The 13,032-nt window shown below is 37.9% G+C and overlaps 1 protein-coding gene across 3 annotated transcripts in view; it reads right to left on the bottom strand.

Moving 5' to 3' along the window:
* Positions 1–13,032, bottom strand: part of Crppa (CDP-L-ribitol pyrophosphorylase A) — a 281,669-nt gene that overhangs the window by 91,818 nt on the left and 176,819 nt on the right. For all 3 annotated transcript variants that reach the window (XM_028878415.2, XM_028878413.2, XM_028878416.2), the window contains one exon: positions 4,326–4,457. In XM_028878415.2, the coding sequence (XP_028734248.1) occupies positions 4,326–4,457 (132 nt within the window). The remainder of the gene's footprint in view (positions 1–4,325; positions 4,458–13,032) is intronic.

Below are 13,032 nucleotides of genomic sequence, written 5' to 3'. Positions count from 1 at the left end.
TATACAGCTGTTTAGTACAGAAGCAAACAGACGCTGACTCATCAGACTAGTCGGTCCTGCGCTCAGACAACTCTTTAACCTTGAAAGCATGTTTACTTCTACCTCGAATACCTGAGAGTTTAAATACACGCACAGAGTGGAAAACAACAGGACTTTATAATGCTTATAGACCTTAAAAGTTTTATTATAGTTCATATGTAAAAATTATAGAAAATGTATACTTATAAATGTTTATATTGAGAATCACTATGGAAATATTTTAGACATCAATAAAATAGCTGTTATTGGCTTAAAACATTCACACTTTAGATATTAGATCTTAACAAATTCTTAATTATATCAGATACAGATTTTCAGGTAATTAGAACATGTTCCTCCAATAGAATTTTATATTTTACAAATCCGTGACTGCCATAGAAAAGTTGGATTAAAAATAATACAAAATAAGATTTTGTTTTTGAAAACAGTTTTTCCAACTCTAAATCCTCATACTCCACATACTTAAGTGATGGACTTACCAGTGTGCATTACCACCCTGGGTAAGAGTAATCATTTACTGATAGCGGTATCTTGAAAGATTTTACAGGCTTTTTCTTCATCCCACCATGGGTAGCTTATAGAGACCTGGCTTTGAAGGTCTCAGCTCAGAGTCACACAGAACTGTCAGAGAGCAAGCAATGGATTCCAGGTGCTTCTTTTGTTTTCAAGCAAATACACTTTCCGAACAGGGAATTCTCTCAGGTACAAAGACACTAAGACAACCTACTTGCACCTCACCCTGTAAGCACACAGAGCATGCTGGGTATTGGAATCACATATTAAAGCTGCTGGATTCAGCAGATAAAAATCACAAGACATCCGGTTAAATTCAAACTGCATATAAGCAATTTACAACGCATTTGTGTCCCACGTGATATTTGGACCACACTTAATACTAAAAATTATTTATTTATTATTATATATAAAGTATTGTTATTTATAATAACAAATTATTATTATGTATTTAGAAATTACAACCAACAGGGCATTGATGTTTTAGCTGGCAACTCTACTCTTCACTGGAAATCTGTCTGTAGTGAATGCAGACACATTTACCCGATGTGGGTCATGAAGCCCTGAAGGTTCTAAGGATTGGACACGCTCTTTCTTTCTTCCATGTTGACCTTTACCTAGATAAATTCTACTTTACATCTGCATAGTGTGGTGTTAGCATTATTCATCCATGATTCCCTTGCAACACATGGAAAACTGATTTCTTTATAATTCCTACCATATTCATAAACTATAACCAAAAATTACAGTAAATTGAGTAGGAAATTCCTGACCAAGAACACAGACTCAAATTTTCACTCTACCCATTATCTGTCTTTGTGCAAGAATATGTATCTCTTTAGGCCTTGGCCAGTTTGACTTTCACAGCCCTTACAGTTCCAACATCTTAGATGTCCAGGCTCCTGTGTAAACTAAAATGTGACATATTTTTAAAGGTGAAACCGAGGTCATGTTTACATATTTTGGAGCAATACTTACAGCTATGTGTTAAAGAACACTGAAGTACTGCCTATAAGGTGGTCTTTACATTTTCAAGACTCACTAACTTACACAGACAAGCTGATGTGGGTTTCAGCTCATCGTGCTCCTACCTCAGCTCATCAGCTCAGTCTCAGCTCATCGTGCTCCTACCTCAGACGTCCACATAGAGTTGCAGATTCCCCACTATGCCTGTAGTGATGATGATCATTATATTTAAATAAAGTTTATCTATTTAAAAATATACCTGCAGGCTAATGATATACCTAGGATAATTTCACAAATTGTAGCTGTACATAAAAATACATTATTTTGTTTTTCCCACACATAAATTTTAAATTTTAAAGATTTATTTGTATTTTCACACACACACACACACACACACACACACACACGTGCGCGCGCGCGCGCGTGTGTGTGTGTGTGTGTGTGTGTGTGTGTGTGTGTGTGTGTGTACATGGACACATGTATGCAGGTGTGTATACAGGCCAGTAAAGGGTTTCAGATCCCTTGGAGCTGGCACTACAGTGGTTATCCCCTGCCCAACATGGCAAACATGGATCCTCTGCAGGAGCAGCAAGCTCTTTTAAAAACTGAGCCATCTCTGTCTTCCCCTTGTGTAATTTTAAATATCTATGGTTACCTGGAAAGCCAGTAATCAATCACATTTATTCCAAACCACCCCAAAAGCAACTGTCAGACTTACTAATCCATCTACACAAGAACTCCAAGATAATGTAAAGCAGTCACAGGTCTGACAACCTATGATCTAGATCTGTATATATCTATACAGGTCTATGTTTGCACAAAATGTAATTCCAACTTCTCAATGAGAATCTTCTGGAAATCCCATTCATTGTATAGAGATGATCAGGAGCAAAGCATCTTGCCTTCCACTAACTAACTAGCTGCTACCAGCGTGATCACAAACGCCTTTGTTTACGGGAGTGCTATGATCATCAGAATCTAGTTGCCAGGCATTCATTTTAAGTGCTTAAATAACATATAATGGAGAAAGCACTTCATTGCCAATTTGATAAAAATGACATAAAGTTAAGCAATTTCAGATTTGCCATGAGGCATGGGTCAGAATGTTATAGGATTTCCCATAAAATAGAGGACTTTAGTTAAATCTGAAATTTAAATTCCAGTTTGGAACATAATTACAAACTTATTTGAAGTATTTTTGTTTACTGAATTTGGCAGTCCTATGTGGGCTACCTGTTAGTTGGTATTTGCCAGCTTACACCTTTTCTTTTGGGTTTTGTTTTGCTAATTTTATTTTTTGAGAATTTCATATAGGAACACTGAATTTACGTCAATTTTACTCCTCTCTTTCTCCTGCTCATCATATGCCCCCAACTCCTTCTCAAATTCCTGACTGCTTCTTTAATTATTGCTACATATGCCTAGTATCTGCATATACATGTAACACATACACACACGTACACACACAACATCTACCGAGAGCACAGCCTACCGAGGCCTCTCAGTGTTGTTCATATATGTGCATAGGTTAGGGCTGACCACGGTTGCATACCTATCAGGAAGCAATCTCATCCTGGAGAAAACTGACTTTCCTTCTCGCGGCCGCCACTGATGCTCTTCCCCCACCCCACTGCCGTGACAACTGCTGTTATGCAGGTCTTGTTCAGACAGCCATAGTGTTGAAATTTCATGGGTGCAGCTGTCCTGCCAAGTCGAGAAGACACTATCTAGCAGTAGGTACCCTGGTCCTCTGGCTCTTAGAACCCTTCTTCCCCCTCTTCCATGATTCTTCCTGAGCCTTGGGTCTAGGGCTTTCATCACAGATGCATCAACTGTGGCTGAGCATGTGAACTGTCTTTTCAGACCTAAGGCCTGACCAATAGGAGGGAATTTATGTCTGACACTGTCAGTCTAGTCAGCTCCCTGTGGATGGACCAGTCATGGACCCTAGAGACAACCTGCTGTTGCCATTCTAATAACAAATAGAGTCTCTAACTGTATTCTAAATAGTTATTCTCTTTTTCCCACAGATAAGTGCTGCTCTCACCCTCATTAAAGAAGTTTGTTTTTGTAACTGATGTACATTGTTACAGAGATCCATAACTGATCAAACTGCAATCATCTTTTCTCTAAAACATTTCTATTTTTATTTTCATCCTATAGTTGAGAGGTTAGACCTATCGCAACCATGAACATGAAGATATGAGTAAGTATGTGTGTGTGTGTGTGTGTGTGTGTGTGTGTGTGTGTGTGTGTGTATGGGAGTGTGTGAATGTTCTCCTGAGTGCAGCACATATGTGCAAGACACAGAGGTCCATGAAGGGATGAATAAGCCTGCGTGTGTGTGTGTGTGTGTGTGTGTGTGTGTGTGTGTGTGTGTGTGCGCATGTATGGGAGTGTATGCATGCTCCCCTGAATGCAGCACACATGTGGAAGACAGAGAGGACAATGTCCAGTGTCAGCCCTTTCCTTTTGCCTCACATGAGACACTGTTGGCTGTTTGTCACTGTGTGCGCCAGGCCAGCTGGCATAAAAATTCCTGCAGAGTTCCCTGTCTCCAACTCCTATTTCTCGCCAATGGTATTATGGTTACAGACCCATCATATAACACCAGCTTTTAACACAGGTTCTTGGGACTCAAACTCAGCTTCTCACACTTATGTGCAAAAGCTTGACCTACTGAACCCTCTCCCCAGCCCCTGCCATCATTTTCTGTACCATCAACATCCACTTGCTTTATCAAAATCACATTCCTACCATTAGAAGTCTGAAAACACGCATTTTGGGAATATTAACGCCTTTCATACCTGTGAGTAGTTTATGAGGAGTCCACTTAATAAAACATTCCTTTTTTTCACTTCCTTTGCCAAGCCCCTGATCCACATCAGGCTTTCCATCTTCTGAGTGGGCGGGACTAAGGTGAAGTCAAGGCAGTGTACCTGCAGGGCACAAGCACAGCATTTTTCTTCAGCATTCCTCTTGGAGAAAAACAAAACACAACTGCCATGTTCTATTATTTCTGTTCATTCATGTTAATAATTCCCAATGTCTTTTAGGCAATAAATACCTAATAAGTGGATGGTGTCTCCTTTATAAAAATGAAATAAATGCTCAATAAGAATACATTGAAAAATACAAAATGCCACCATTCTGTTGCAAATCATACCAGTTTTATAAAAACATGATTCTACTAATTATGTTTAATTAATGATCTATAACAAGGTTCATTATTTCTTAGCCTATGAAAAGCTAATAAAATTAATGGAAGTAACTTTGTACAGTAATTTAGAATATCTGACATCTCTAATAAATAATTATCTATGTCTAACAAGCCCCAAGCAATTTTTTTATGGAACATTGTTTTTAGCAAGGTCTGTATTCTGGAAAATATGGTGTTTTGGCATGGAAGGACTCGGTTTTCTTTAAGGAGCTGGCCACTGGGAGTTTGAGCAGTACCCAGTGGGTACATGGGCAACACAAATTGGACTTGGTGTATTTTTTTTTTCTTTTGGAGGGGAGGCAAGAGGGTAGGAGGGTAGATCTGAGAGGAACAGGAAGTGAGTGTGATTGGTGTGTATTGTGTGAAATTTGCAAATAATCGAGAAGAATACTATGTTGAAAACATAAATAAAAATTTAAAAAATATAACTGAAATTTAAAGGATCCCAGGTTGAGCCTTCCTTAATTCTACAAATTATTATAGCTTTTTTAAGATAAATGTTTTTTTGTGTTTTGTGACAGGGTTTCTCTATGTAGCCATGGCTGCCCTAGAACTCACTCTGTAATCCAGACTGACCTTGAAATCACAGAGATCCATCTGCCTCTGGTTCCCGAGTGCTAGGATTAAAAGCGTGTACCACCACTGCCTGACCCAAGATAAATTAAGTGGAAACATAGCACAATGCTCTTACAGGAAACTGCCTAAATCAGTAGTTCTCAGCCTGTGCTTCCCAACTCCCTTTGAGTCAAATGACCTTTTCACAGGGGTCATCTAAGGCCATTGGAAAACACAGATATTTACATTATGATTCATAACAGTACCAAGTTTACAGTTATAAAGTAGCAACAGAATGATTTTATGGTTGGGGTCATCCTAACATGAGGAACTGTATTAAAGGGTTGCAACATTAGGAAGGTTGGGAACCATTAGCCTAAATGATGCAAAAAGAAAAAAAAACATGAATAAATGTGTATGTTTTTTGAAAGACCTAATTCAAAATATTTTTTCAGAACTAGAAATTTCCCTATTACATATGCTTACTAACCAGAGACACTTTAATGTGTCCCCACCCTCATGCTCTTCTACGGAAACTGCCCTCTGCCCCGCTCTCCCACAAGGAAATACATTTCTAGCAGGCATACATTTTATTATGTTCCTTCTATAGCACACATAAATGAGGTTTTCTACCCAAACATGGCATTTTTCTTTTCCAGGGGAGAACATTACATGAAACTCCTTGCTTTTTCCTTCACTGCTGCAGATTAAGCCTAGGGCCTCACACATGGCTGGCATGCATACAATCACTGACTTATGTCCTAGCTCCTATAATGCTCATTTTAATAACACTGATTCAATAATTTTTAATAGATATTAGTTCAATAGTTATTCAATAACAATGCTTTAGAACTTGTCATTAAACATAGTTAATTGAAATAGGTACATACAGAAATTTCCTTTAGAAATCTAAAATGACATAAATACAATTATATGCCAAAGAAATAACTTTAAAATGACATTCCACAAAAAAACTAAAAGAAAAAAAGCAAGAAAAGTAAAGGTTTTTCAAGAAAATTAAAAGCAGAAAGGCTTTCCAATGAGCTGGGCAGCTGACAGGACAAGATGAGACGATGTGACCTTGGAGCCTCAGGATCGCCTTCTCCTACCTCTGCTTCCCTGGAACGTCATTCAGGTAGAATTTCAGTGCTTAGCTCCTGTATCGTGAGCACAGCATAGCCAGAACTGTAAATGCACTACAAATGCCAGACTTCCCACCAATGCAGTTTAGCTTGTAAATCGGGGTTTGGAAGCTAAGCCCTCAATGTCTACCAGCTACAGCAACAGGTATTGGTTCCTAGTTAGAAGTCCTATAAACGATGGCTCAAAAACATTAAAGTTGATGAATTAAAGAGATTCCTTTATATCATTGATCAAATTACATCTACAAAGTCTCCTTCCCATGGATTTGTAATATTTGAGTGAACCCAAACTGCTGGTGATAGGCTTACAAACAAAAGGCAATCTAACTTACCAAACTGTAGACAATTGTACAAATTGTAGTCACGGACAGAACATAGAGTCAGGGGGTTGACTACCAGGTACAAAATCTGCTCCTTGGTAATGATGGCAGAGACTGTATACCATGGTGCTAAACCACCTTGCCTGAAAGACTACTCCTGTATGATGCTTAAGGCCTCAAAGTTTGATTAACCTTTTAAATATGTGTAAGTACCAATATCATACAAACACTACAAAATGCTTCTGGCTTGCCGTGGTCCCGCCACAGCCTGGGTTCAAGGTCTGAGACAGAGAAGGGGCATGCATGTGAAGAAATGAAGCAGTATCCCACCACCAGATGAGTTTCCAACAAGTGGCCAGACCCAAATAGCTCAAGTAGTCTTTATTTATATTTCAAAAACAAGCATGTTTTTCCCACCCTCCAGCATTAACTTCTGGTAAAAACAAATATGTCAAATATGTTTTTCAATCAACCTTTATTTCAAAACAACTTTTAAAACAAAAACAACATTCAGCATTTTGGTAGCTTGGCTAAGTATTGAGCCAGGCTTATCCTGTCCTTACAAAGCTAAAAAGTAATAAACATAGGCACACATTTTCCAGAACTACAATATCATTCAAAACTGAACAAAGCATATTTGTAGAAATATGAATGATCTGGCACAAACTGATTGCATAGAGTTAGCTTGCACTTCTTCAAATGACTATTAACTTTTCTTGCCTCCGATCCTGTCAGCACTGAATCAGAACAGGTCCTGGGGTCTGGGTTGACACCTAGGATTTCCAGATAAGAAACCTGAGAAGTAACTGTTACCAAAGAATTTTAAGGGAAAATATTTGGAAAAAGTGGGGTTTCCAGGAATGATCACATCTGTCCAACACATGCCTGACAAAGTGATACTGAAAACCGCCAAGAGAATCATCAACATTATGAGAGAGGAGAGCATACAAGGTCATGTGGTCCCAGCAGTATTCTGTGCTGTCCTGAAGTCCCCTGGTCCTTGCCTCGTAAAGACCCACTCACTGGACAGGCACTCATATGCTGATCTGAACGAAACTAGGCTACATGGCTCCCAACATTGTCACCCATAATTAATGTGTCTGGAATGCTTTGCTTTTGGAATGAATGACCTGGCCAATATGATTGCTCACCCATTTAAGTATATGAAAAGTAATTTTTTTGTTTAATATAAATTTTACCAAATACTTTTCAAGTTTTTTTAAATCCATATTTAAAGAGAGGAAAATTGTTCCTAGGGGGGATTTCTCAAATAGTAACCACATAAAAGTCCTTTAATTCAAATTATAGTTCTCGTAGATATTTAAAATGCAGAAATGAGAAAGAATGGGAATGTGGATAACCTTACTAGAGAAAGGATGGTGGTCCTGATGAAAACAGAGCTCTGTATGAGAAAGCTACCTGGAAGTCGGCACAGCCAGGGGCTGATGCACCTCTCGGAGTCTGGCCTGGATCAGGTGCATAATTTCAGTTATCCTGGAAGAACAGAGGAGTCCACTTGTCTCTCGAAAAGCATATATTGAGGGCACCCTTCCCTTTTCTTTTAAGGTTATAATTTCCTGTTTTCCTTAGAAAACTTACCTATGAGCTGATGTCATTTCCACACTGGCCAATACCAACCCACACTTACCAACACAAAGATAGTAATTGTTCTTACAAAACACACATTGCAGCAAAATCACTATGGTTGGAACCAAGAATGTGGTACAGTTGTTTCTAGAGTTGCTATCAATTCATGAGATGTGTCACCTGGAACCAGGTGATGGCTAATCCAACTACAGATCTGTAAAATGAAGAATGCCCAATGGCTAAGACATTAATAAACAAAACACAGGCGAAAGGTTCAGATCCCAACCAAGTATATTTACTACATGCTGAGCCTTGTGCTACCAACACAATAACAATAATATATCATCAGGTTCATAAAATTTAACCATGAAAAGCAGGCTGCAACTCAATACTCATTTACCAGATATAAAGACCTGGTGGTATTTTAAAGATAAGGACAATCTCCTACAGATGTCGGCACTAATGACATAATCTATTAAAAACAACCCTTTTATATTTATTTAGTTGTGCATCACAGTGCATGTGTGGAGTGTGAGGACACCTTGCAAGAGTTGGTTCTCTCTTTCCACCACATGGGTTCCAGGGATCAAACCCATATGGTTGAGCTTGGAAGCAAGAACCATTACTCCCTGAGCCATCTTGTGGGCACTAATGCCATGATTTTAAAAGCACATTATATTTTACATAGGACTATTGAAGTAGACCTTTTATTTATTTTTGTGTTTTCATGTTTGTTTGTTTTTTTTGAGACAGGGACTCACTATGTAACCCTGGCTCACCTGAAACTCCCTATGGAGAGCAGGCTGGCCTTGAACATATAGAAGTCTACCTGCCTTTCCCTCCCAAGTGCTTGGATTAAAGATGTACACACTATCCCTGGCTAACTTTGAACTTCTAAAACACGCCAACCACTTATATAATTCCAATGGAAAAATTCAGTTGGTACAAAATCACAAGTGAATCTAATTTTTAAAAGACAGACAGGATTATAAACAACTATAGCAAAGAGTTGCAAAATAATCATGACAACTATGGAGAGATGTAAATGTTTTATGTTAATAAAACAAAACGGCACTTTGGGCAAGTACATATCCATTGAAATTTAGCTAAATATTTCACCAAGTGGGAGTCCTGAAAATGTGTAAGAATACATTAGCAGATATGTATTTTTTAATCAATTCAGACTATCCATTAACTCAAATATAAATTATATTAATAGTATATTCTCTTTAGCATGGTATTTTCAAATTCTTTTACATTTATACATAAAGATGAAGCTGTCTCCTTCTGCCCTACAGAAAAGACTGATTTCATTGAAGTAGAGGGTAAAGACTTCCTTGAGTGGAGTAGCAATGGCTGATGTCTTTAACCTTGGCCGCTCCACAGGTGGCAAGGGCTCTGGCCCCCACCATTGTTTGCACAGCCCACCTGCACCTCCAGCCTTGTACACTCAGTCCTACACATGCTTTAGATTTCTCAAATGACCTGCTCATATATCATTGGTCTCAGATGAATTGCAATTAATGCTTAATAATTTTAAATGTGATTTTCATTCATCTCTAAAGACAGGTACTTTTATTAAAGGAGCAGGCCTGAATATTAAATATAATAAAACTCCAACTTGCCATTCTTAAATACATTGTTCATGTTTTCAGGAAGGCCAGAGAAAGAAGTCAAGATTTTTAATATGAGGGGAAAATGACTGTTTATTTGACTAAGAAAAAATTTAATTTTTGTAGCTTAAATGTATCCAAATAACACATTGCTCAATGCCAAAAAAAAGTGGAAAGAGGGTGGCCAAGAGGAGAGTACTGGTAATTATCAAATAAATGACTTAGAAAGAAACAGAGATAGACCAGTGGGTGTGACACAACAGATAATATAAAGTATCCACATGTGTACAAAAAATAAATAGGGTAAATTAGGCTCAGTATAGCCAAAACGTGACTTTTCAAGAATGCGTGGGACACATCTCACAGCTGGTGGAAATGGCCAGTGACCGAGAAGATCAAGGCATGGTTTATCTCCAAGATCAGAGGAAATCTTCAAAACTTTCTACTTGCGTCAACTATTTAAGAATTATGTGAAATCTACTAGTGAAAATTAATATAATGAACTGTACTTTAAAAAAAAGAAAGAAAGAAAACGAAGAAGCATGAGCATCCCCGCCACATCGCAATGAACTGTTTCACTCAGAGCAAGTTTCATTGTCTTTATGACGATCAAGACATAATTTGATAAATGGAAACAAATTAAATTACAAACTATCAGGGATAGCCAGGCCAAATTATTAACAACTGTTTTTAAATCTTTACAAACTAATGCTAATGCTAGCAGACTGGGAAATGATAGCTTCCAACAAAAAGCAGTAAATATCAAAAACATTTTGTACGCAGCTTTATCGACACAAAGGCTTTGAAGTTTCTTTTGATTTAATAGTGTTAAAGAATAAGTGTTTTATGTAAGTCCTAATGTTACAGTGGAGTGCACAGTGTTTTTCACATCCTTATCTGAGAGGTCAAAGTAACAGAACCAGAACTTTGTATTGTAGACAGTCAAGAGAAAAAAAATTACAAGCTTTTACTAAAATTAATTTCTTCCAACTATTTCACAAAAACATAATTTTAGGGCTGAAAGGAATCACAGTGGTTAAAAGTGTATGTTTCTCCTCCAGAAGATCCACAGTGAACAGCTTACAATAGCCTATAACACTTACTCCAGATGATCCAAGTCCCTCTCCTGGTCTACACAGGCATTGGCATGCATGAGAGGGAAGAGAGAGCGATAGAGAGAGACAGAGACAGAGACAGAGACACAGAGAGAGAGAGAGACAGAGACAGAGAGACCAAGAGAGGCAGAGAGAGAGAGACAGAGACAGAGAGAGAGAGAGAGAGAGAGAGAGAGAGAGAGAGAGAGAGAGAGAGAGAGAGAGAGAGAGAGAGAGAGAGAGAGAGAGAGAGAGAGAGAGAGAGAGAGAGAGATTTTTTAATCAGGCTTTGAAATGTTTCCCCTGCACATATGTTTGCACACCATGTGCATGCAGTATCCATGGAGGCCAGAGTGGGCACACCATGTGCATGCAGTATCCATGGAGGCCAGAGTGGGCATCGGTTTCCTACAACTATAATTACAAATGATTAAAAGCCACCATGGGGGGTGCTAGGAATAGAACCTGAGTCCTCTGGAAAGCAGCCAGTGCTCGTAGCCACTGAGCCATCTCTCCCACACACAATTTTTTAAAAGAACATAACTTGGCCACCGATACTATAGGAAAATGACCGTATGCATTACACACAACTACAAGTATTAACACAGCTGGGCCATCTGTAATAAATATTAGAAACAGGAGTGAAAAGCAATACTAGTCATTGATATGAAGCATTTTATATATAAATAACATTAATATTCATTTTATTTTTTCCCTAGAGAAAACTATCAGACTATAGTTTTTAGTATAGTTAGTTATAAAGTAATTAGTTACAGGCATGTGAGTCTAAGAGTTTCCTATACCATGTGAATTCAAATATCCTCCCTCTTTCAGTGGGTTAGGCCTTGCCTTAGAAAATGCAAATATCATTAAGTAAAAATGAACATAATTAATATCCCTAATCACTAGGATGCTACAGCTTAGCATCACAGTATGGTGTATGTATGTCCAGTGGGAGCACGCTGCCAGTTCTGGGAACACGGTACAACATTACCAATGACACAGCCAGACAAAAACCAAACCCCAAATCCAAACCTCAAATAATAGCTTCTACTGAGTCGATAGCAATTTTCTATAGTCAGGAAAAGTTCAAAATTCTCATGTCCAAATTTCTTAAGTTGGCAATATGCATATTTTTATGACTTGCCAAAATTTTGTTTTATATCATGAAATTTAAAACTTGTCTGTAGGTGATCTTGATAAGCATTATGTGATTTTTTTTTAAAAGATGATTTTTTTTAAGTCCATTCATCAATGAAAGTGGCTGTATGTATTTACGCCATCAACTACAAAGTCCACTAGATACTGCCTTGAACTTGTGGGGGAAGATCCAGGTGTATCTGTCTATACTATTTTTATATATATATATTTACTGAGTTAATATGATTCAAAATGGAAAACAACATTAAATGGGATTTTCAGAAGATAAGGTATCTGGATTATGGAGAAAAAAACACAACATGTTCAAAGGTTCAGAAACCCAAAATGCAGGTACATGGTACATATAAGACTAAGAGTGTCTCCACAAGCATTTGGAGCCTTCATCTGAGGTACATGTGGACTCATCAAACATCAATCAGTAAAATGGTTTAATCTTGTAAACTAACCATTAGCGTTTACAACTCCAATAAGTTTAAAGACATTCTGTAGACTTTCATAATCTATCATGGAAGCACCCTGTGCACAATGGAGAAGAATTGTATTTGGTTGTTGGAGGAACAACTCAGTATGTCTATTAATTTAATCTAGGGAACAATTAAGACTGGTGTTTCCACATAAACTTTCCTGGTGATCCACCCACTGCTTGACATGCAGAAGGTATCATAATTCCCTAATACTGCACTTCATTTCCTCTTCTTTCAGATCTATTCATACATGCTTTATATACTGCAATGCTTTGATGCAGACTATAGATGTATTTACAAATCCATAATTTTGCTGAAATGCCTCCTTCATTATGACTGATGCCATGATCTTTGACAG

The sequence above is a fragment of the Peromyscus leucopus genome, chromosome 14 (genome assembly GCF_004664715.2).
Source record: "Peromyscus leucopus breed LL Stock chromosome 14, UCI_PerLeu_2.1, whole genome shotgun sequence".
In the NCBI taxonomy this organism is placed as follows: Eukaryota; Metazoa; Chordata; class Mammalia; order Rodentia; family Cricetidae; genus Peromyscus; species Peromyscus leucopus.
This window is presented reverse-complemented; position numbering and strand designations above follow the sequence as displayed.